The 26,216-nt window shown below is 42.0% G+C and overlaps 1 protein-coding gene across 5 annotated transcripts in view; it reads right to left on the bottom strand.

The window, feature by feature from the left end:
* The window catches only part of NRXN1 (neurexin 1), a 753,679-nt gene that overhangs the window by 323,402 nt on the left and 404,061 nt on the right, over positions 1-26,216 (bottom strand). For 2 of the 5 annotated variants that reach the window (XM_067565122.1, XM_067565121.1), the window contains exon 1: positions 12,112-12,364. The exons of the other annotated variants lie outside the window; for them this stretch is intronic. In XM_067565122.1, coding sequence (XP_067421223.1) covers positions 12,112-12,364 — 253 coding nt within the window. Of the gene's footprint in view, positions 1-12,111; positions 12,365-26,216 lie in introns of those variants that run through there. 5 annotated transcript variants of the gene reach the window in all.

Below are 26,216 nucleotides of genomic sequence, written 5' to 3' on the forward strand. Positions count from 1 at the left end.
ACACATTTAAAATAACTGCCCCTATAAATATAAAAGATAACACATTTGTCTGTCCCTTTTTCCAGTGACATCTTTGTGCTTAACTATATACTGCATTACAAAGTCTTGTGTACTAAAAAGTTAAAATCTTACTTTAAAATGCTACTATTTCTTCTGTTGTAAAACAGATTTTGCTATAAATCTTTCTTCATGAACTTCTTCAAAGTGCTATAGCAGCTTAGTTATCAAGAAGATTTTACTAGGTTCTGTTATGTCAGACATCAGCAGCTAAAAGCTGTCAAATTGTGCTGAGCAAACAGAAGCAAACTTTATGTCCTAAAGATGAATACAAAGATAATTCTTTCAGGAGTTAAAAATCAACATCATAAAAATGATCTGGCTTCAATCCTAGGTGAATGATGGCTTTTTTATTATAAGCATATCAGCATTATAAGCATATGTTTTGGAAACCAGAGAACAGCAGCAGCTGTTTGAATGCTATTTTAAAATGATCACTATGAAACCTATTTCAGATCAGAAATTAAAGCTAGGGTTTCACTCTGCTGCATTTTGAAATAGCAACATTAGAGATTGTGTAATATAACTGTAACAATTTGGGCATTAGAATTATTTTTTTCCCCATGGTAAATCTTAAAAAAATGTTCTTGTACATTTTAGTTTTGAAAGAACAAAGATTTAATCTAAAATACACATCCTCAGGCCTTGGTCATGCACACATGTACTCACATGAGTAACTTTGCTAACGTGAGTAGTCACATGTTTATTTGCATGCATAAATGCAGGGTGGGGATTTAAGGGACAAATTCTGCTGCCATTTCAATCCTAATCTTGATCTCATTGAAATCAGCAGCAAAAATTCCACCAACCTCAATGAGAACAGATTTGGGCCTTTACCTTGTTGCAATCCCAGTAATGGCTGTGGGGTATCACTGATGTAAATGGGTAGCAGCATTTGGCCCATACAATTTAATCTATAATCAATTCTGTGCATGTTACAAAGGAAAAGTGTGATGTATGTTTGTTGTAGATAGTATTTTTGAAAACTGTCTTTTCAATTTTAAAAGGAATTAAAAAACCACATTTCATAGTCTTTCAAAAAAATCGTTTTAAAAATTAAATATCCTAAATGTTAACATAAATCTGAACTTTTTTCGGTTTATCTCACTTTGCTTACTGACTTTTCACACCCCTTAAAATGTTTTATTTATTCTCACATGTTCTACCATTAATATTTAAGACTGATATTAATATCTTATTATGTACAGAAGACAGCCCTACTTAAGGTAAAAGACATTCTACAAACTGAAAAAATGCCCAAAATGTTGAGGAGTAATTTGGCACATTAATCCTATGGAAAAGTCCCAAAGAGTTTTAAATAGAAAATAATGACTTTTCTATAATTGTTTTAATCCATTTTATAGAGTTTCATAGAGAATTACATCCTTGCTACAAGAACCTATAGGATAGTCAAAAGCACTTATAGAAAAGAAATGATTCTCGGTTAAATGTTATGGCTCTGATTCTCCACTGGGGTATGGGTACTCTGAGTACAAAACAGACCTAAAGCCTGAATAGCAGGCTGCATATTCTAGTGTAGGGGGAATCCTCCACTAGAAGAGCCTCCAATGACTCCTCCACTCTGGCTGTCAGCCTTGGGGGCATGACCATGGGAAGAAAAAGTTCCCTGTGTCCTGCTGACCCTGGCTGCCTTAGGGCTATTGGCAGCCAACACAAACTAATGCATCACTGAAACAGCTCTAACTTGTGGTGGGAAGCCAGCCTGGTGCATCAGACAGTACAGTGGCAGCTTAAAGCCACCTTCACCCCTCTCCAGAGCTGTGTTGTGAACTCCTTGGCCATAGCCAATGATGTGGGCAGACGTGTTTTTAGAACAATTTCTATACTCTACTGACTTCCTCCCTATTACTTTTGTACTGGATATTTCTCTAAGGCAAGACACCTCAGGAATTATTTTTAAAAATCCAGTAAATTATATAATTCAACTCCCCATATTGCATTGCTCATTCCATTGTCAGCGGGCTTGACCCTGTTGCCCTTAGTCTCACAAAAGTCCCATTGAAGTTAATGGGCAAGATGCTTGAGGAAGTCTGGCATAATCTTGCACATTCATTATCTAATTTTGAAATCTTGAGTGCTAAAGGCTTATAGGGTGAACTTCATTCTAGTACAGAGGGCTAGCATGAGGTTCAAGCACCACTTTTCAGTCCCTCCTAAGCCCCATTTTGACACCATAAGTGGGCCTTAAATGATACATGGGATTCTTGCTGATTTAAGTGAGATTTACCCTGGAAGCATGTAAAATCAGTGACCATGTTTACATAAATGTTTTTATGCCATTATGTTATCAGACCCTTGTTCACTTTTAACTCTGTGGTGGTTATTTAAACTAAGAGTAATGTATTTTCCATAAATCTGAGAGCTCATTATTCCCCCAAATGCTTTTAATTCCAAATTCTTGATTTGTGAAATAAGGCAAACAGGCCAATTGATTACTTCAACCTGATGATATCTCTATTTTTCAGACACCTATATTTGCTTTATTATTTGCATTATTTTACTCACTAATTTAAGGCTAGATTGTTTTGGGGAAAGGAAAGATACTACCCATGCAGCAGGTATGAGATGCATGGTATCAGATGCAAGCACAGTAGTTCTAATCATGCATACACTGAAGTTAATGGGAATTTTGTCACTGAATACAAAGGGAAGCAGTATTTGGTCCACTGTTTCTGGGAACAGAGAGCGAACACATGCAGCAAGACCGTCTTCTTTGCCCTGTGACTTCCCCATGCCTGTTCATCTGTGCTAGCCAGTGTAGAGGAGCCAGTGTAAGTGGCCATTTCTCTCCCCACTCTTTATCAGATTTCTAGCACTACTATTGGTGCTACAGTCCACCAATTCTCGTGAGCCAGGAATGCAAGTTCTGAGATTGCGCATGACGCCTCTTCAGAGTGGCGTGATGGGGGAAAATCACCTTAGGGTTTGTCTGCTCAGCTATCAGGAGCTGTGATTGCTGCACATGTAGTCATACCTGAGCTAGCTTTGATCTAAGGCTAAGTCTACCCTGCAGATAGAAGGAGTGCTCCCCATCTTGAGCAGATGTATGCATGCTATCTCTATTCAAGCTAGCAAGCTAAAAATAGCAGTGAGGCTGCAGTGGCATGGATGGACCTGATCACATGCCTGTCTGAGATCACAGGTACACACTCAGGTGGCTAGCCTGCGCCACCTCTAGCCATATGGCTATTTTCTAGCATGCTAGCTAGAGCAGACCTAAGCTTGGTCTACATTTAAAAGCTAGATCAACATAGCTTAGTCACTCAGGAGCGTGAAAAAAACATACCCCTGACCTGCATAGTTATGTCGGCCTAACCCCCCAGTGCAGACGCATCTGTGTTGACAGAAGAATGCTTCTGTCAACATAGCAATTGTCATCCGTAGTTTTTCTACACTGATGGCAAAATCCCTGCCTTTGGTGTAGGCTGCGTCTATGCTGTGGGGCTATGTTAGCATAACTACGCTGGTAAAGTCTCCGTTGCATAATTACACTTCCAGCACCAGTGTAGACGTATCCCTAGGTTAGATCAAAGCTATCTCAAGTAACAATAGCAATGAAGCTGCAGAAGCAGGGGCGGCACCTGCTCAGGCATGTACTCAGGGAGCTGGGTGGGAGGGGACAGGCTAGCCCATGAATCTGCCTGTGCTGTCAGGGCTTCACAGCCATTGTTACTTGAGTTAGCTTTGATCTCCTTAGATCAAGATAGATCTAGGTAGGTCTACACATACTGCAGTCACACCTCCCAACTGCAGTATATACGTATCCTATACCTTCTTCACATCTCTGCTCACTCAAGCAGGAATAGTCACAATCTAGTTTTCAGCATTTCTTGCTATCCTCTAATTTACAGCTGTAGATGAGCTAAATAAAGAAGCAAATAAAGGCTGGAGAAGTATTAACTCTGCTGCATATGGGAAGGGATGTGATTGCTATCTAAACACATTTGGAAACTAGTCAGCCTGCTTTGGAAGCAGAGGGTGTTCATACTGACTTTCAAGCAGACATGGCCTTGCACATTCTTCTTCGTAGTGAAAAGCTGAAGAAATGGGCTAATACTTTTATTATCTCCAAATGTAAGTACCCGACTAAGCCCCCAAACCTGCAGTTCTCACATGGGCAAAGCTCCCACTGCTGGGCCCTCACTGTCTCTTCATTCTTAGAAAAACTGTTCTTGTGGAAAGAGAAACTTGTATATTTAAAAGAAGAAAAATCATCTTTGATGTTGTGTGACATTCACTTTCATTAGTGTAAAATACAGTACTAATGATGCCACATAACAATTTGATCTGAATAAAGCAGATTTCCACTTGATCATTCTCTCTCTCCTAATTAATTTTTAATTTGATTGAAAAATGAAGTGCCTAATCACCCTTTCCTACAAAAATAACCTGCAGGAGTGGATAACAATTTTCTTTCCTTTTTTTCCAGTACTAAGTATAGGAGGCCCCAATCCATCAGATTGTCCTAATGTTGGGAAGACGGGCTGCCTGACACAGAGGTCTGGGGCAGGATTAGCAAACCTTCCCCAGATTGGGGATTAGCAGGTAACTGCCCCAACTATACAACTTCCAACCATGCTGGATAAACAGCAGTTAGGAACCCTCACCTCTTGGCAGTACACCATACTGTCACAGGATCCTTCAACTCAACAGTGAATTGCTTTCACCTTCAGGGTCTTGAGGCCTGAATGCTGTTCCTATATTGAATTTAGGGATTTGTGTTACCTGCCAATCCCCTCCTAGGCAAGGTTTTCTGGCCCAGCTCTCTACTTCTCAGTACGGCAGCCAGTCATGCCCGTAAAGTGGTTACTCCAGTGAATTTGGAGGAGTGCTGATCAGAGCACAGAATGCATCATTGCAGCTTTGTGTCATGGAGCTTTGCTCATTGATTATGACAGCGTGCCATGGCGGATGCTCCTTAGCATGTCTTCCTCCCTGCCACCACTTTCATAGAGCCCAGCTTTGTGGTATTTCTGCAGAATGACATGCAGCAGCATCACTGCTCCACTCCTCTTGCCCTCCCCAATCAGTTTCCAATGGCTTTGGCTCCTTCCTATCAGTGTAGATGGAGGGGAATATCTGACCCCAACTCGGTTACTCTGACCAATTTAGTAAATAGATACAAAGCATGCTGTCATTGAAATTTGATCCAACTTTTTTGTTTCTTATGTCTGTTTGTAAAGCTCATGTACCCATGCAGGGATTTTTAAAAATTCTTTTATACTTTTCTTTTTAAGTGGAGGGGGGGACAGTGAGAAATCTTGGCCTCAGCCCAATGCGCAAACAACATTCTTCAACAACAAATCTCGTGTGTGTGTGTGAGTGAGACAGAGACTCATATGAAAGAGAAAAAGACGTTTAAAGTTCTGAAAAACACGACCCTTTTCCTCACTCCCAGCACTTTGAATAGTATAGTATAGTGTAGATATTTATAGTATACCTTTCTTTTATCTTATCAGACTATTCCACTCCAATTGTAATCACAACTACAACTGCAAGTCAACCTATTATCACAGCAAGTTCCATCAGCTCTGCCTACACTATATTTGCAAACTAGAATGGAAGTTGTTAATTCATAAACATTTTTCATACTTGAGAATATCAAATTTAATAACAGCCAGCAAGAAGACTGAAGTGATGCTAGGGAGAGAGGTAAAAGAGGCTAGTGGAGTCATTCTGATTATTTAATGAAGATAAGAACTATTGCAATCTTTAACCAAGGAGAAGGAGAAAGATGAGCAAGTAAACTTTGAGCTAAATGATTTGTTAAAAATTTAATAAAATGATCAAGCATGTCATACAACAGTTAACCACTGTAATGATCATCTGTGTGAGAGAAGCTGAAAAAAAATTGAATTACCACTATAGAATTGGCTATGCTTACTCACACTGTGCATAATAGTCTGTTGTCACAGTTTTGTCTCTGCACACAGTTTTCCACTGGTCAGAAATAAAGAAGGATAATTTCCATTTAAACCTAAGTCAACTGCTTGCTATTAGTAAACATTCATTTTTGAAAATTAGAACCAGTAGGAAGTACACTATGTTGTATGCCAAATTAATTTCTTCTGTTAACTTATTTGAAATAGTATTTGATTAAAAAACAATAAAATATGTTTTAAATCTAAGAACATGATTCCTGCAGGCTGAGCCAAAAGTGTTATTACTGATAAGCGACAATAGACGGTTGTTATTTATTTAGTTCTTGTAAAGGCAGCACAGTCAATCAATAGCTGTGCATGTACTAAGGCAGAAGGGCTTGTGTAAAGATATTTATCAGAAATCCATTAGCTGTGTTCCGCTTTTGATTGCAATCCTCTATAGACTTTTCACAACATCACCAAAGATTGTATACCTCTTTGACAAGTCACATTGACAGGAGTAATATTATAGAAACCACACTACATAATATGCATATTTAACAGCATATCCAATTAACCACTTTGCTGACTGAGATTGCTTTGTTATTCATTTTATTCCAATTTATGTTAATACTTTGGCAGTAGACATGAAAAATGAGTGATGCAACATATTGGAAATTTTGAAAGGGGATAGAAAAATATATAATTTTAAGTCATATTTAGAAAATGGCTATATGTTACAATCTGAAAGAATGAAAACTCCCTAACTGAGCATGAATTCTATTTAGATCAGATAAGTATTTGGAAATGAGTTATGTATAATTATAATAATTTCTTCACTAATTCATTCTGTAACCTCTCCTCCTGCCCCCAAAATTAATTAGGAATAATTCAAAGCTGCAAGAAAAAAACTCTCCACTTCCACATCACATTGTTTTAAAATGCAAGAACAGACTGAAATGTTTAAATTTAATACAAATTTACTGTTGGGCCTCTAAAGTAATCTTGTTTTGCAGTGTAATACACACTTTATAGGTGCAAAATGTCAGTTATTCTGAGGACATGCATTTTATTATTACTATAGGTGGAAGGAATAATCAGGTTATTCCAATAGATAAAAAATGAAGAACAAGTGACCCTAAAAATGTATTATTTTACCTAGTCTAATAAAAGACTCCACCTATAATTTTCTTATTCATTGTTACACATAAGGCAAAACAAAATGTGAAATGAATCAATAGCATACCTTCCAAAATTGTTTTGATTTCATTTTTCACAGCAGCATTATAATTATTTTACTGAAGTAGTATAATCCCAATCCCAATCCCACTGTCTTTATTTAGTCAAATCTCCTGTTGAGTTCAATGAATATCTAGACTGAATAAGTGCTGCATGATCCAGCCCACAGTGTGACACACTCATAAAGGCTGGCAGGTGATTTTATTATATATGCCTTTTTAAATTGCTGCAATTTAAAATTTGGAGCACATGAAACTCAGGGGCAGATATATTAGAGAAAGTCATAGTGCAGACAAATATTGAGCAAGCTTTATTCTACAAGCATACTACAATTCAGATATGCAACACCTTTACTATTCGAGAGGGAGATTTCAAAAGGCACACATGACAGTTAAGTGCCTAACTGCCACATGTACCTTTAAAAAATTTCCCCCTAAACATGGGCCTCTTAAAATCCCCCCAGAAAAATTAAACAAAGTATAATCACGCCTATTTGTATGATATGGGCAAACAACCTCTGAGTACCAGTTGGGAAAACACCAAGTGTATTTTGAGTTATCACCTACTCAGAATTTTAATCCAGATTTCTGAAGGTGAAATGTATGTGCAATAACACACTGATCCAATTAGCTACCTTTTATTTTTACTGTATTTAAACAAAAACATACACAGGAGGCCCTTAACTTGTGAGCACAGTTCTAAGATCCAAGGTCAAGCACAACAGAAGATTACTTTAGGAAATGAAGCGATGCATATCACACAGCTGAGATTACAAATGGACTCTTGGAGCCAGATTCTCAACTGATGTAAATAGGCATTGTTCCGCTGAAGTCCTTATGGCCACGCCAGTTTACAGCAGTTGAGGATCTGGCCTTGGGTATTTGATATGTTCCTTCTCCCAGGGAAGAAGTTGGTGGGAGCTAACTGGCTCAGGCTCAGTCCAGCTGTGATAGAAGTGATGCTTCAGTCAGAAGAAAGATAAATGAGGGTCGTGACTGTGACTTCCACTGGGGGGTATGTGTCCAATCTTTACTAATGTGATGTGCAGTCTTGGATTCAAAATGGATCCCACTGTTGCTGGATTTTCACATACCAGCTTTTGCAGAGACTGCCTTTCTCCCATTTAAGGTTAGCAATCTTCTTTATTGTGGACCTTGCAAGTCTGAGCCTATGCTTTTGTAATCTACATGCATTGCAATGCATTCTGTCTGATCTTCCCTTAAAAAGTGCCTGGTAGCTTCAGCTGCCATAGAAGGCAACAGCCTTCCTCTTACATGGGACATGGAGATGTAAGATATAACACCAGTGTTTCATGCTCTAAAATTTATTCAGAGGCCACATATATCCTGGAAAACCCTACAAAGTCTGAAACCACCTTCCCAGAGAAGTCGCCAGTCTCCCTCTGTCCTGTTGCAGGAACCACGATTCAGAGAGTTTTACTAACTGTTCCTGGGGTTAAATTTGCCATATACAACAGAGGAGTAATCTCAGTGGACCGCTCCCTCCAGAGATCCATCACAGACCCCAAGTTTAATGAGAAGCAAAGCATAGTGTAAAACACAATTTTGCTCAAGCATTTGAAATAATGTTAGCTTTTATTTTTACTTTAATTTTAAGAGTTAATAGGGGTTGGGATTGAATTGATTCATTTACAAAAAAGGTGAGAGATGATTACAAGGTTGGAATTCTACTCATTTGCCTACTAAGCACACGTCTGGAAAATAAAACAACATGTTTATGTGTCATAAAACACAATGCAAAGTTTCAGCAAAACTATTCATGAAATGAGAGCTGCAAGTCTGTGGAATAGTCTTCCAAAAGGAGTGGCAAAGATCCCATTGCTTTCATCTTTTAATACCAGAGTGACCAAGACTAAGATGAGTGTTCTTTGATAGGGGTTAGGGGAATAGGATTGAAATAAAGTGTTATTTTGGGGTGAGGTGCTGTCTGTTGCCAGCCATAGTGAAGACAGGTGCTGCTAGTGAGGGTCCTGGCTTCAGTAAAGTTTGTTGGATACAGACAATATGGCCTCATCTCATTCCTTCTTATACTCCTGACATTACAACATTGGAGAGAACATTGTTCACAGGGGATCAGCTAGCTGACCTGCCCTAACAGGTCATTTCTATCTCTAAATTCTGTGATTGTATGAAAAGACTACCCAAGTAACAGTGCCAAAAAGACTGTTATGAGGTCACCATAAGGACTGTAAGGTTTACACATATCCACATTTCATCAGAATGAAAATACTGTTGAAGAATGAATGGGGCTAATTCCAAAGTCAACTGCTAGAGGAAGGCAAGTTTGAGGATCAAACTCACTACTTCACACACAAGCCAGCATGGGCTAGAAACGCTGCAGAGGAAATTCACCTAGCTTCTGGAGTAAGGAATGAGGGCCTCGTCTCTCTCTCTCTCACACACACATCTTTCTGTGTTTCACAAGCAACAGGGGCTGATGCTCAGAACTATACTGCTGGGCCCCACAGGGGCTCCATCCATCCCTGCTCAGCCAGAAGGAGAAATGCCTCAGGGAAGCTTATAAAAGAAAGTGGGAAATACCCCCTGGAGAATTAATAATGACAGAAATTAAATGTTTTTAAAATGTTGTGAAATGATAGGATGTCTGATTTAAATGCATCAAAACAAAGTAATTTAGGATTAAGGCACACACTTTGAAATGCACTCTGATCATGGAGATGTGTGGGACACGTACTACCTGCATCCTGCAAAATCAGCTACTTTTACTTACAGAGTAGCTTCAGGGTATCCCCACAAACTCCTAAAGGGCGGAAAGTCCACCATGTATTATTATCATTAATTTTTATCCTGACTCATTCTCTTCCTGCAGATCAGCTCTTGTCCTTCTCCACATCCCTACAATTGAGTCGAAGATAATATTAAAAATTAGACAAGGTATGCAATCTTTAAACATGCCCTAATTAAATCTACTTTGGAGACTATTTGATTCCTTGTTCTTTTTTCCCCACCCTTGTCATCTCTAAATTTTTTAGGAAACCCTTAATGATTTCACAAAGTGTTCAGTAATAGAGTGGAACAAGATGTTAGTCAGTTTTCCTACATAAGTTCAACATGCAGTATTCTGAGATTTTTGGGTGTGTTAAAGAGAGTGGTGGTCTGAATGTCCTTGCTATTCTGGATTTAGACCACACTTTTAATGTTATTTTTTTAATTAACACATAACAAGTAATTTCTACACCCTTTGGCCTTTTTAGCAGTTTAAAATATGAGAAACACAAAATGACATTTTAACAATAACAGCTACAAACTAATCTACTGATGTTAAGCATTGGTAAAAATCTAATGGACCCTAACTCCCTCTCTCTGCAACTGGGCAGCTTGCATAAAGATGCAAAGGGTACTAATAAGATCCCTTTGTTACCTTGTAAAGCTTGTGAATGACACCACATGGTAGTGCAAATGAAGCATGGCAAGTTGAGAAAATGAAGAATGAAGCTGTATAATTTAATCAAAAGTCAACCGTTTTCCAGCAAAGGAAGACTTTTACTTAAACCTTTACAAATTAGTCACATGCTTAGCAGTCTTTGTATTGATTTGGTTAGTGGTGAATATATATTTGCTTTTTCATATATTTATGTATATGTATATATTCATGTGTGTATATTTGCAAAAGCAAAGAGAAAAACCGGAAGGGTACTGTATAGAAATAGTGTGGTATTACAAAGGACGATCTCACTTTAGAAACCAAAACCATTTTCTATCATTGTAAATTCTGAACTAAAAGCTTATTTGCACTTGCAAAGAATTTCATCTTACTCCCTTTATTGCCATTCCCTGGCTGTCCTGGTGTGTATACCCATTGTATTCCCCTGTCTATGTTTAGATGTTTACTTCTTTGCCGATCCTTTGTCTAATTAGTGGCCCTATATTTTAGTTCATGTTTTAGGTTAGGCCAAAATAATTAATTGGAACGAACATTATTATTAGCTTTTTAAACCATACATCCCGCCCACTCCCGCAGCTTGTTTGAACTTGGGGGATCTTTTATTTCACTGACCCTGATTCCATTTATGTTAATTTCTAAGGGTGACATGAAATAATGTCCACCGCATCCTCCTGTGGTGCCTGATGAAAGGCACTTTTGTTCTCCTAGGGACCCTTGATCAATTGGGAGAAAGGAAGAGGCAGACAGGGACAGTGGCAGGAGGGTTGGGGCGTGCCAAGGAATCCTAGGGTTGGGGGGGGGGGGGACGACACAGACCAGAACTGAACCAGATCAGCCCAACAGACTCGCGATTCTTTCCCTGCATGTGGCAGGATCCCGCAGCGGAGCCAAACCAAGAGAGCCCGGCTCCGGGAGGTGATGGAGACGCTGAGCCGGCCCAGCCTGGGCTGCAGCAGACTGGGAGGGAGCTCCCAGCCCCCTCGGGCAGCGTCCCCTGGGACCCTGCTCTGGGGACTCCTTTAGGCTCGGGCTCCCCCTCCCTCTCTGCAGCAGGCGGGCGGGCGAGCGGGAGACGAAGGGTTCATTTACAAATGCGAGACACCTAAGTCCGGCCCCCACGTCCATGTTCAGACAGACCCCAGGGGCGTCCTCACCGCCAGCAGCGGACAGCCCTGGTCGGGGAGAGCAGCAGCCAGCAGAGCACGGCTCAGTCCTGCAGGCTTTGCAGGGCGCCCCTAGGACCCGGGCTGAGGCAGCGAGCAGCTCCAGCCCTGGCATTAGGATCCCTGCCCCCTATGGACCAACGACGGTAGATCCTGCCCCCTAGACAGCCCTGGCAGTAGGATCCCTGCCCCCTATGGACCATCGACGGCAGATCCCTGCCCCCGGGGATCACCGGCCCCAGGCCCAAAGAGGAGCGTGGTTTGTCCACGGGTCAAACAAGCCCCGGCAGCCACATGCACACATGCTGCGGAGCTCGGGGATACCGAACTGGCACCGAACCCACCGTGTCCGCCTCGCAAGGAAGCCGGTGACCTGTAGATAGCGATAGGCACTGAATGATGTTTGCTGCTGCTGCTGCTGCTGCCATGGAAATGGTGAATGTGGTGAGCACCCAAACTGGAGGCGCCCCACGCCACCCCGAGGAGGCCGCTGAGCGTGAGTGGGACTATCCAGAGCAGGGCCAGGCGACCTCCAGCGCCGCTGCTGCTGGCGGGACACGGCTCCGGCTCCGGGCTGCATTTCAGCAACCCCCCCATCCTCTGCTCCGCGGCGAGCCGGCCCGCGGGGTCCCCGGCAGGAGCAGCAGCCACAGCCAAGGAGGCAAACTTTGGAGAGAGGCGCGCACAGAGGCAGCCCGCGCCGGCTGCAGCTCACTCGGCCAGGCAAGGCACCTCTTCCCTTGGGGAAAGCTTCCGGGGATCCTGGGCTCCAGGTCGTCTTCTACCCCAAACAATCCGAAACATAGTCAGAGGCGGGGGATCCAGTCAGGTCAGAGACTTCGCAACGCGGGAGCGGGGGGGGGACCCCAAACCTCCCCCCACTCAACCAATTGCTAGTTTCCCAGCGCTCCTGCTCTCTGACAATATTCCACAGTTACAGGCATCTGCCCCCTCCTCAGTAATCCACAGGGGAGCCAGTCATGCCACACTTGTGCTCAACGAGGAAAAAAAAAAAAAACAACCCGTCGGGGGAGGGGGGAAGAGGCCACCCCAGCAGCAGCCGACGCCTGGAAGAGGAGAGAACAATCGCCCTGCCGCTCGCCCCGGCTCCACACTGGGGCTGAGCCTCCCCGAAGAAGCTCTCCCCGCGCGCGCTCAGCCGGCGCACACACGCGCCCATGCACACCGCGCTCGACAATGAGCCGGGCTGCTCCGGCAATCCCAGCGGTCTGACTATTGACAGTAATCTACCCGGCCGAGGATGTTTTCAGCAGAATAGTGCACCCTTGTGAAAGAAGCCGGGCGGGAGGCGGGGGAAGGAATAACCACGCTTGCGAAGAGAAGGGCTATGCAAATCTGCAGTCTGCGAACAGCAAATCACTGAAGCCTGGATGCAATGCAGAGGACGAGCCTATGTTAAAGAGGGAGGCTGAGTTCAGCTCCCATACGGTCGCCCCGTTTTTCCTCTTCCTTTCAGACGCCACATACTAAAGGAACATGTGGCAGACGGTGCAGTGAACACCCACAAAGAACTCCCCCTAATCTGCCATCAGATTCTGGTGACGACTTCATATAACGTGGGGACCCTTCCCCTCCTCCGATGGGTCGGATGTGCCGGTGTTTAGAAAGCTCACTTACATCTTACAAAGAAGGACTTCGGGGGCTTTCATTGGACTAAACTTGTTCCACCAGGTGTTCAAACCAGGTCTATTGAACATGGCTTGACACAACCTATCTCCTCAAGCATCTGTTTTGATGACCTGGTAATTACACCCATCACGTCTAACAAAGAGTTCTCCTTTTTCCCTGACAATGTATGACGGGGAAACGCCAGGCAAACCAAAACACAACTATGAAAGAGATTTAAATGGGTTGATACCAGAACAGCTGACACAAAGCAATGGAAGGAAACATTTGCCTGCATCGCTGCAGATTTACTCCAAAATGTTGAAACGGCACATAAACACACATGCTCTTGCTCTTAAAAACAATATAAAGAGAGCCATCAAAAGAAATTTCTAGTTTAACTGTGAAATTGTATAATTAAAATGAAAACGATAGTCCCTAGGTATTGTAGCTCACTGAATACCTATTGGAAATTCAGATGCTTTATAGAAGGCACCTGATAAAGAAGCATATTCCTTGCAATACCATACCTGGACACAACAGGGTATGTTAACCACAGACTTTCAGCTTTCTTTATTCCAGCAGCTCTAGACTTTCTGCTATGCTTTTAGCAGTATTATGAACTATTGGGTGAGCGTGTGAGAGAAAGAAAAAGTGAGAAAGTTTCTTTAAAATTAACTGAAAAGAAACCTAATGTGAGCATAGACACTTTCTAATTTATTATAAGCTATAGTGTCACAGCCCTTTGCTCCCCAGAGGGAACAAGTGGGAGAGAAGCATCTCTCAGTTGTGATGTGGGTATCAGAGGAGAAAGCAGGTAGATCAAAGGTAGCTTGGGTATGTCTACACCTGCTGCAATCATACCTCCCAATTGCTGTGTAGACATACCCAGTTGTAGATGGATGGTTCCAAAGTTGAGCTGTGGCCTTTTCTTGACTAGCATTTTCTAGTATTGTAACATGCTGTGTCAGCTGACTGCCAAAGAACTAACATTATTGTAAATTTTAATGCAGTCACTATATAAATTTTTGCTCAGCCCCAAGGTAAATCACCACCATGTTGTTCTCAGACAAAGTTTTAAGTGTTGTCTCCAATTGCATTTAAAATTGTGTTAATTGATAACTAACCTGACAAAATAACCCTAATCTATAAAAGCAGTATTCTACTCCTCCCACAGAGGAAGGGAGGAGTCAGTTTGTTCTTTAGTCATCTCCTAGGAAGAAGGCGAAGGAGTGCAGCTATGCACCATCCCTTCCTCAGGGCAAATTGTAACCTCACAATCTCGTCCTCCATTTATTGAACACTTTATATAGGTACAAAGATAAACATGCACAAGGACAGCATTAAGATGGTGAAAGCACAGTGAGGAAAAATACACAGAGATTTAAGGCCCAAATTCTGGAAACATTTATGCATCTGTGTAAGTTTAGTCACTGAGTAAAGTTATGCATGTATGTGGAGTCCAGTTGTCAGCTTAACTCAGGGCTCGACAAATTTGCTTTGTAGCTAGGAGCCCAAAATGTAAGGAGCCAGACAACATGGGCCCAGCGGCCCGGCGCCCTAGCGCAGCAGCCACTCTCCCCTCCCAGCCCCGCCCCTTCCCACAACGTGAGCCCAGCGGTGGGCCACCCCAGCCAGAGCGCAGCAGCCACTTTCCCCTCCTGGCCCCGCCCTCGCTCCCGCCCCTCTCCCACAACATGGGCCCAGTGGCGGGGCGCCCTGGCCAGAGCAAGGCAGCTGCAGCGCTCCCCCTTCCCGGCCCCAACACATGGATGCAGTGGCGCCCTGGCCCGAGCGTGGCAGCCGCTCCTCCCCCCAGTCTTTCACTGGGAGAAATACTAGGCGCCAAAATTAAATTCCTAGGCACCATGGCAACCGGGGTTTGTCGAGGCCTGGCTTAACTACATCACTCAGGGATGTGAAAAATCCACAGCCCTGAGTGGCGTAGTTAAATTGATTAATTAACGGAATTATTCCGTCCACCTAACTACCATCTCTCCGGGAGCTGGATTACCTAAACCAACAGGAGAACTCCTCCAATTGGTGTAGGTAGTATTTACATTAAAGTACTACAGCAGCATTGATGCAGCTGTGCTGCTGTAGCATTTCATAGGTACACAAGTCCTAAAGGAGTGTTTTTTTGCCTATGGTATCTGAAGCCATCTGAGCACTTCACAATCTTTAATGTTTTTGTCCTCCAACACCCCTGTAAAGGGGGGATTCTCCTAATTTTACAAAGGGGACTTGAGATACAGAGAGACTAAAGCCCAGCTCTCAGGTTACCATACATCTTTCCCAGACATTGCCTGTTTTTTGTCTCTGTCCCGGAGGATATTTCAAATTACAGGAAATATCTGGGATTTTTTCATAACAGACTCTGCAGCTCAGAAAGAGCCCGGATTTGTCCACTTCCCGATTGGTCCACTCCTCTGCAGCCACACTGGCAAGATACCTCCCACCCAGGCCCTGGTTCCCAGCCCTGAGGAGGAAGCGTTGATTGACTGCTGTCGCTGCAGCCTGGGCTTGTGCCAGCCGCCCTCCCACCTTATCAGGCAGTGACACTGCCTCCCCCACCTCCAGTGAATACCCCCACTGCAGGCACCCCATCCATTTTCCTGAACTGTACTCCACCTCCAGCTCACCCTCTGTCCCCAGGTCCTCCTTCCCTTGCAGTGCTCTCTTTTTGGGAACCTGAAATATTGTAATCTTACCCAGTTCCACAAAGGTACTCAGGCATCTAACCCCTATACTTAGGTACCTAAATCCTGGTTCTGGCATCACTGAATCTACAAAACTCCCCCTCGGCTGCCATCTAACCCTGGAAGCACCTAAACTGCCTACATTTTTGTAGTAAAAGTTCACTAGGCACTTATGTTCCCACCTCTGGGCATGTGCAATGCTGCCTCCCTCAAGGCATCCAGATGCCCAACTCCTGCCTTAGCCCTAGAACAATCCACAAAGCATTGGAAGACAGGATTCCACTGCCTAAGTTGTGTGTGGGCCTGATCTCCCAGACATGCTCAGAGGCTGCCTAACACCACACAAAACAGTTGGGAGGGAGAGAAGGGGAAGAAGTAAAAGCAAGGAAGACCTCTCTTAAAATCCTTTGTCCAGTGGTTAGGCTACTCACCTAGGAAGTAGCTATCCCGTTGCCTCCTACAGAGAAAGAATGTGAACAAGGATCAACCCCTCTCAGTGAGTGCGCTAGCCATTGGACTCTACAGTCATTTTAATTCGCTCGCTGGCCCAACTAATATGTATTCAAAAGGAGAAACTGAGGGCAACCCACATCAGAATATTATATAGTCCAGTGGTTAGAGATGTCACCTGAGAGATGGCAGATCCTTGTTCAAATCCTTTCCCCTCATCTGGTGGGGGAGACTTAAACCTGGGTCTTCCACAGCCCAGGTGAGTGTAGTACTTCTTTCCTCCTCCTCCTTGGCTGTTTTGTACAGAGTTATGTGGCCTCTAAGCACGTCTACTGGGGCAGACCTTGCACACAGTTTAGGCAAAAGAACTATTTTCCCCTGCTTTGTGGTTCCCTAGCACAGATAGGCACCTTGCTGAAGTCCGGACCTAGGACACACCCCCTTTCATTGGCATCTCCAGTTAGCTAGCTTAGGCAGCTCTCCACCTAGTATCTCTCCCCATTCATTGTACAGGGAGTCTAGGTGCCTAACTCAAGTTTTGTGAATAGCAGTGTTGTCCCTGGGATTTTCTAGGCATCTAAAAGATAAGGGTTTTGACACTGAGTGTCACAACACCTAACTCCCTTTGTGGATGCAAGCCTAAGTGACTTGTCTGTGGCACAGCAGGGACCTGGGTCTTCCAAGTGGTAGGCTGGTGCACTAGCCATTGGACACACCTTCCTCACTTTTTGGAACTGAAAGGATTGCAGGAAGAAGAAAAAAAATGAAATAGCAAAAATAAAAAAAGGAAAACAGGAAAATGAAGAAGAAAATTAAAAGAAGTGGTTGTCTGGAATCTGCAACACATTCATACAATTACAGACTCTATTTTATATTTCCTACTCATGTAAATTATTTTTTGTTTCCAAAATTTCCTCCTTTATCTGCTACCACTTTGCCAGGTCATCATTCAATTGATGAAACAGCTCACAAAAAATAAGTTATTCCTCCCAGTCACTGAAACCAACCTTTTCACAAGTAGTACTGCAATTTTTAAAAACATCCATTATTTACCTGACTGCTCATAATGACTGTAGCCATCCTACATATGGGTAATTTAAAATGGATATTACTGGATATGGAAATCCAGTATTATCAACTATGCAGATAAATATTTAGTACAGGTGAATATAAAGTTGACAAATATTGAATAGGCCCTCTCTCTCTCAGGCTGTTTTGAGTCCTTCATGAGGAACCCAACTCTACTGCTGCTTAAATAGGCATAATTTTTGCCATTGATTTTAAAGTGAACAGGATTGGGCCCCAGATGAAGCTTTTTTAGGTCTCAATCTTGCAACAGAATTCATCCATAGGGCCCCTTCATAGCCCTGTTGACTATAACAGAAGTTGGTGTAGATGTAAGGCTCTTTGCAGATCCCTTTGCAATAAGAGCTTTAATGTACATTCTTACCATTGGATTCTTCGACCAGGGGATGTTGTTCCAGGAAGAAGGCTTGCTAGGAAGAGACGGGATGAAGAAGGAGAGCATCTTTGCAGGCAGGCTGGCTAACCTAGTGAGGAGGACTTTAAACTAGATTCGCTGGGGGATGGGAACTGAAGCCCAGAGGTAAGTGGGGAAGTGGGATACCATAAGTAAGCATGAGGAGGGTGCAACAGGTGTGGCCTCCTGATTCATATTGAAAAAGTAGGGCAATCAGCTAGTTATCTTAGGTGCCTGTACACAGACACAAGAAGCCTAGGAAACAAGGAGGAATTGGAAGTCCTGGCACAGTCAAGGAACTCTGTTGCGTCTGGAATAATCGAGACTTGGTGGGGTAACTCACATTACTGGGGCACTGTCATGGATGGATATAAACTGTTCAGGAAGGACGGGCAAGGGAAAAAAGGTGGAGGAGTTGCACGGTATGTAAGAGAGCAATATGACTGCTCAAAGCTCCAGTATGAAACTAGAAAAAACCTGTTGAGAGTCTATGGCTAGCTGAGAGTTGAGAGTCTATGGCTAGCTGATGGGCAGGATACCCTGGGAGACCATGAGAGGGAAAGGAGTCCAAGAGAGCTGGCTGTGTTTTAAAGAAACCTTATTGAGGGTGCAGGAACAAACCATCCCAATGTGCAGAAAGAATAGTAAATATGGCAGGCGACCAGCTTGGCTCAACAAAGAAATCTTCAGTGAGCTTAACACAAAAAGGACGCTTACAAGAAGAGGAAGCTTGGTCAGACGACTAGGGAAGAGTATAAAAATACTGCTCGAGCATGCAGGACTGCAATCAGGAAGGCCAAAGCACAATTGGAGTAGCAGCAAGCAAGGGATGTGAAGGGTAACAAGAATGGTTTCTACAGGTATGCTAGGAACAAGACGGTGGTCAGGGAAAGTGTGGGCCCCTTACTGAATGGGTGAGACAACCTAGTGACAGATGATATAGAAAAAGCTGAAGTACTCAATGTTGTTTTTTTTTTTGCCTCTGTCTTCACAGACAAGATCAGCTAGCACATAGTGGGGAGGAGGTGAGCAGCCCTCAGTGGGGAAAGAACAGGTTCAGGACTATTTAGAAAAGCTGGAAATGCACAAGTCCATGGGGATGGATGCAATGCATCTGAGGGAGTTGGCCATTATCACCAAAACTCATGGTGATTGGGGGAGATCCTGGATTATTGGAAAAAGGCAAATATAGTGCCCATCTTCAAAAAAGGAAAGGAGGAGGAGCTGGAGAACTACAGACTGATCAACCTCACCTCAATCCCCAGAAAAATCATGGAGCTGGTTCTCAAGGAATCCATTTTGAGGCACTTGGAATAGAGGAAGTTGATCAGAAACAGTCAGCATAGATTCACCAAGGGCAAGTCATGCCTGACCAGCCTGATTGATTAGATGACTGGCTCTGTGGATGTGGGGAAAGTGGTGGACGTGATATATCTTGAATTTAGTAAAGATTTTGATATGGGTCTCCCACAGTATTCTTGCCAACAAGTTAAAAAAAGTATGGGTTGGATGAATGGACTATAAGGTGGATAGAAAGCTGGCTAGATCATCAGACTCAATGCATAGTGATCAATGGCTCAATATTTAGTTGGTTGCTGCTAACAAACGGAGTGCCCCAGGGGTCGGTTCTGGGGCCAGTTTTGTTCAACATCTTCATTAATGATCTGGAGGATGGAGTGGATTTCACCCTCAGCAAGTTTGCAGATAACACTAAGCTGGGGGGAGTGGTAGATATGCTGTAGGGTAGGTATAGGATACAGAGTAACCTAGACAAATTGGAGGATTGGGCCAAAAGAAATCTGATGAGGTTCAACAAGGACAAGTGCAGAGTCCTGCACTTAGGATGGAAGTATCCCATGCACTGCTACAGACTGGGGACCAACTGGCTAGACAGCAGTTCTGCAGAAAAGGACCTGGGGGTTACAGTGGACAAGAATCAGGATATGAGTTGACAGTATGCCCTTGTTGCCAAGAAGGCTAATGGCACATTGGGCTGCATTAGTAGGAGCACTGCCAGCAGATGGAGGGAAGTGATTATTCCCCTCAATTGGGCATTGATGAGGCCACATTTGGAGTATTGTGTCCAGTTTTGGGCCCCCCACTACAAAAAGGATGTTGACAAATTGAAGAGAGTCCAGCGGAGGGCAACACAAATGATTAGGGGCTGGAGCACATGACTTATGAGGAGAGGTTAGATGGAACTAGGTCTGTTTAGTCTGCAGAAAAGAATAGTGAGGGGGCATTTGATAGCAGCCTTCAGCTACATGAAGGAGGATTCCAGGGAGGATGGAACTAAGCTGTTCTCAGTGCTGGCAGATGACAGAACTAGGAGCAATGATCTGAAGTTGCAGTGGGGGAGGTCTAGGTTGGATATTAGGAAAAACGTTTTCACCAGGAGAGTGGTGAAAAACTGGAATGGGTTACATAGGGAGGTGGTAGAATCTCCATCCTTAGAGCTTTTTCAGGCCCGGCTTGACAAAGGCCTGGCTGGGATAATTTAGTTGGGGTTGGGCCTGCTTTGAGCAGGGGGTTGGACTAGATGACCTCCTGAGATCCCTCCCAACCATAAAATTCCATGATTCTATTGGACCTGCTGCTTCATTTATCATCCAAGCCTTTATAAAGTACCTAAATATCAAGTATGAATGAATAAAATGCTTTGATAGTTAGGTACTTCATCTAATATTGTACAGCACACCCTGAAGATGAAAAAGATCTATAAGTGCTAAGTTTTATTAAAGGTGTACTATTTATGCAGTGCACATAGACAGATGCTGCTGAATTTTCTAGTGCAAATCTGTGTTTGGAGACTACTTGGAGAGATTTGTTTTTTCCATCAGAGAGAGACCATAATGGCTCGTTTTTAGATGTTACAGTCTATCATGTTAATCAGGATTTAGGGACTCAAATCTATGGATCATTTGACTGCTGTATATTCAAACTAACAGCTATGAGCACTGAGAATTTCGAACACCTTGCAGGTGCAGGCTCTTAATATCAATGAGATGTCTCCTTCACATCTTAGCCTGTATTAGCTTTCTCAGACTTCTTAAGGACATAGTATTTGAAGCAACACAAAGGTATATCTGAAAACTAGAGACTTACACTGCAAGAGGATTTGGACTTTAAAAATTCTCAACACAGTATTGAAATAAACGGCTCTCTGTAGGTGAGCTTTCTGCTGTTTCTAACTTTCTGATATTCCATGGAATTCAAGGCCTCCTACAGCAATGAATAATAAACTAGCAACAACACTAGACCCCTGCTCTTGCTTTGTGCTCCTATAATCCCCCACTCCACCTCCTCCTAGCTTCTTTAGTTCTCCTTGGAGATATCAGCTAAAGTTCACTAACACAAGTAACGTATTTGAAAGAAGAAAAAGGAGGACTGGGCATTGCCAGTTACTCTGTAGGATGTGCAGTAGCTGGGATTATTGTGTAAGGAGATTGCAGAGATGAAAGATCATCTTCCAGCTTGGAAGATGAGGTTCAGTCTGCAGCCAACACCATGCTCTGATGGCTGTTGTGTTAGAGTTATGTAATGTTTAAATAAAAAAAATTAAGTGCTAAATAAAATGGTCCATGCCTTAATAAGTACAAGACAGTTACTCCATCTTGCAGTACAAGAGATGCAGATTTGATTTCTGAGCATGGTTTCTCATTGTCTGATCCATCTGGCTGGGAGCAGGGTGGAATTAATGTTGGACTCATTTGGGGAAATAACACTTCACATCACTCTGCTCTGATTCCTATAACGCAGAGAGAAGCCAAGAGGAAATTTATCCACGTTCTTGGGAAAGATGTTGCAATGCAGGGTCTAGAAGAGACATGGGGGAAGACAACAACAAAAAGGTCGCAGGTAGAGGGAACAACACAGGAAAGAGAAAATGGAGGGAGGAGAAAGGAAGAGATGCAAAAGGAAAATGTAGGTCTAGGAGAATGGTAAAGAGGACTGGGAGGAAGAAAGAAGAACACCAGTGAAAAGGACAAGGAAGAAAGCAATAAAAAGGGAGGAAGAGTTCTTGAAAAGTGGAGAGGGATAGAAAGACGAAAAGGAAATTAACACGTAGAAAGAATGTGAGGAAAGGACAAGAGGCAAAAACCTCTCTCTTTCATTTTTGTGATTGGGGCAAACATATCTCCAATCTGAAGGAAACTGTGGCTGTCAGACACTTCCAATTCCAGTCTTCTAATGTTTTGTTTAAAATGCTTAATTGGGCATTCTTAACACTCAGAGTTAAGCTTTTTAATGAAAAGTAAAAGTGTCTGCGAGTAAACATTTTAAAAACCTCTGGTAAGCAACATTTCTTATTTAAAAGCAGGCGGATTTCAGAGTCAGTTTTACCTTCTGCTGATGTGAGTGGAACATGCATCTCTGTTAGCTGTGGACTTAGGACAGGGATGGGTGAAGTTGAAATGGATGTGGCTTCAACTCCCAAGGGCAGAGAAACCCAAACTCAGACCCAGTCTGCTGATATTTATGTTGCAATGCCAGCCTCCAAAGGCCCCACTTGAAGGAAGACACTATAGTGGCAGGAAGTGCTGATTCAACATATCCTCTGAGAAACCTTTCCTAATGCGGTTACTATGGAGTCTCCCCAGACAGAAATTCCAGCTGCCTTGCCCCAGTAAAATTCTGGAAGAAAACAATATGGTGGCGCCACTATCTGCCTTCCCTAAGTGAATATCTTCTGGCACAGGGATATGTAATGTAAAACAGGCTGCATTCCACCCTGGCAGTCCTACCAGTATCTAATGGCTTTAAGATCTGGCACCAAGTCTGCTACAAAAAAAAATCTATGTACATCCTCATTGGAAAATGTTAGTCTACACGATCAGCAAACTTGAGCTAAACCAAACAACACGGCCATTTCCTTTACACACCCAGAACGCATTAGTCAATATAGTGGACAAACAAGATACAAATATGTAGTTTATAAAGAGAGGCAAAAAGGAAGCAGAGATACTAACCATTCCTAACTTTAAAATGTCCAAATATATTTTTGTTTCAAATTTGTTTTTAAAAAAGTATCACTATTGGGCTAAGACATTGTGTTCCAGCTTGTAGAGCAAAGCAAATGTCTATATCTAAGTTATAAACCCCTAAATACAGGTGTTTAAAATCAAAATGATGACATTCTTAAATGTAGTGGTGCAAATAGTGCCACTATAGTCTAATATATTGGCCCTGAGGGGATGGAAATTTGATTGCTAGTTTCAGAAAACCTCTCTGTGGCTCCATTCAAACTGCATAATTATTCCATATCCTTCAAGTTCTTTAACATACATTTCAAATGGAGTGTTGTATGTTCCAAAATATTTATTCTTGGGGGACTGATTTGATGCCTGCCCCACACACACTTTCAAAAGATATATATGACCTCGGAGGTACATGAAAAATCATTAATCAGGTTTATACTGTACACTATTTCATTATTTATTTATTTCATGTGGAAGACTTACTTTTTTCCAAGATTTTCTCACTTATGTTGCCAAATTGATTCCCCTGGAGAGCCATGTGTTTATCTTGACAGGTGTTAGTGAGATCTACAGAGTCTCAATGGAATTGTTACTGGTTGCTTTGAGATACAGTAGAAAACATTAAGTCTGCAAACTAATGAACTTACTTTATTGCATTCTAAATAAAATAAACCACACAGTGATCTGGATTAATTGACTAATGCCTTTTTAATGAAGATTTTATTGGGCATATGGCATGGTCTTGCTATTTTCTTCAATATCTACACATGCGAGAGCTTAAAATAAAACATACAAATACCTTTCCTGTTTCAGAAGTCTATCAAAAGCTCAGGATCATAATATTCTGCCATGTACTGGTGTAGTCTTTGTTTACCTTGCAGGACTAAATTACAGCAAAGAACATTTTGTAATAGCAATCAGATTTTTTAAAATAGAACAAGGATAGTCTCACTGAAGGGAAGAGAAAAAATGCAATTTCTTTCTGCTCCTGCTTGCAGGGAAAAAAATCACTGTTGCCTTTGGTATTTAAAAAAAAAAATCTCCATACTGACAATGGCAAAACTCATTCATTAAAAATAGTAGCTTCTTAATGTTAAATAGTGCATTGCCTCATTATGTACTTTTAGGGTTTCTCAGCCCTGAGCTGTAATGTGTTACATTTTGCAATGCATATCAAAAACATAATTAAAACAATAGGTGCTTTTAACCAACACACAGAATCAGTTTCAAGCAGGATGAAACAAGTCAGTATCTCTTCCAACCATCCGTGTATTTGCTTTTAATTATGATTTGATATATAATGTGTATGTGTATATCGGTATGTGTGTGTGCAAGTGTAAGACCAGAACATAAGGGGAAAAACAGAGCCAACTCCCCACTCCAAACACTTTCCTTAGTATGTCATCTTCTGGGAACATGCTACTAAATTAGGTATAAACCCATAGCAGCATCCCGAAGAACAGCTACAACACATACAACTTCAGCTTTGATACAGTATATCAAATCCTTAATTTCCTTTTTCAGTTTCCCAGGTAAATTTTCGCCTTGCTGCAGTATTCATAGATGTCCACTTGAGACTCAAAGATCATTTCACAGTCAAGCTTCCCACCCTCCTCTCTTTTTTTTTTTTTATTTACTTCAACAACAATTTAGCAGCCAAGCCTAAGCAGAGGGATAAGAAAATAGATACACTGAAAGGAAAGCAAGAGCATGGCTTCTCTCTCCTTCAGCACCAGCTGCCAGAAACAGTATGAAAGCAATGGATCATGAAGAAAAGCAATTTCCTACTTCAGGGATTAAGTAGTGCCCTCTTTTGTATTGTTAAATGGAAGTTTTAGATATATTTTTCAAGTAATACTGTATTTTCTCCAATTTAAATAAATACACTCTAGAGAAACTGTAACAGAGCCCAAAACACATCACTTCCTAGCTAATCAATAGCACAGATAAAACCCTTTATGTTGTACTTCTTTGAGCATTCCTATTGATGGAGAAGAAAAATTAAGCTGGTACACAAGCCAAAGATAATTACCTTAACAAGGAAGAATTTCAAGTGATACATGAGTTCTTGTATTTTCGTGAGGACAAATATATGTGATTTTAATATAGAAAATACACACAATTATGTTGCAGCATTCAAATAGAGATAACTACCTAAGTTTTACTAGTTTTACCTAAGCTTTCCCAAACCAGTGGCACCACAGGGGTAATTGCTTCTCTGTTGGTATTCAGTTAAGGTTACAGATGATGTATAATATGCTCTTCAGTAATATGAACCTAAGCGTCCCTTTGGTAGTGGGAGGAAGATATGAGTTCTTTCCTGTCTCTGCCACAGATTTCCTGACACCTAGGGCAAATCACTGCAAACTATAGCTCATGTAAGAACCAGTTGACAAGAGGAATTACTAGAACTATTCACATGAGTAAAGACTACTTGCATGAATCAAGTTTGGCAGAATTGGCCCACTAGGGCCCACTAGGGCTGAATGTCCCTATTTCCAATTGCCATCAATCAGTACTTTAAAAGATCAGGCACCGTGTGCCTCATTTTCCTCATCTGTAAAACTGGGATAACAACATGTAAGTACTTCACAGTGTGAGGCTAAATACTATGTTTAAAGTACTCTGAGATAACTGGATGATAAGTGTTATAATAGTAAAGTATTATACTTGTTCTTCCCATAGATGTGTGGGCCCCCATCAATTTTACAATTAATTACGCATGCATAGATAGGAAAGTATAGGTTCCAATCCTGTAACCCTCTATTCACCCTTACTTGATGGGTCTAGTTATATGTGGAAGAACTATTTGTGTGTTGTTTGTAGGATCAAGTTCATCCTCCATCGTGAGTGCAAATAATAGCTGTACATGTGAAGACTTTGGAGACAGAAACTCATTTAGCTTATCCCACAATTGCATTTTTGGCTTTTTTTTTTTAAAGAAATGAGTCATGTTTAAGGAAGTTGCACATTTTCTTGGCTCAGATCTGGCACACACGTTATATAATTAAATAAAAGAAACCCAAATTATCATTCTATAGCAGGTTGTGACAAAAAAGAAAATTCAGCTATGACTGTATGGCTCAATTCAAATTTGCTTTATTTTGCCTGTTTATTCCAACATGGAATAAAGAATGTTTCAGCTTTTCAGGGTTTTCAGTTTTGCTTGCTTTTCTTAGTTTATGTCAAAACAATAACAGAAATAGTGGGGCTAT

This window comes from Emydura macquarii, unplaced genomic scaffold, assembly GCF_026122565.2.
Source record: "Emydura macquarii macquarii isolate MOO-44397 ecotype Brisbane River unplaced genomic scaffold, CSIRO-AGI_Emac_v2 contig_2676, whole genome shotgun sequence".
Lineage (NCBI taxonomy): Eukaryota > Metazoa > Chordata > Testudines > Chelidae > Emydura > Emydura macquarii.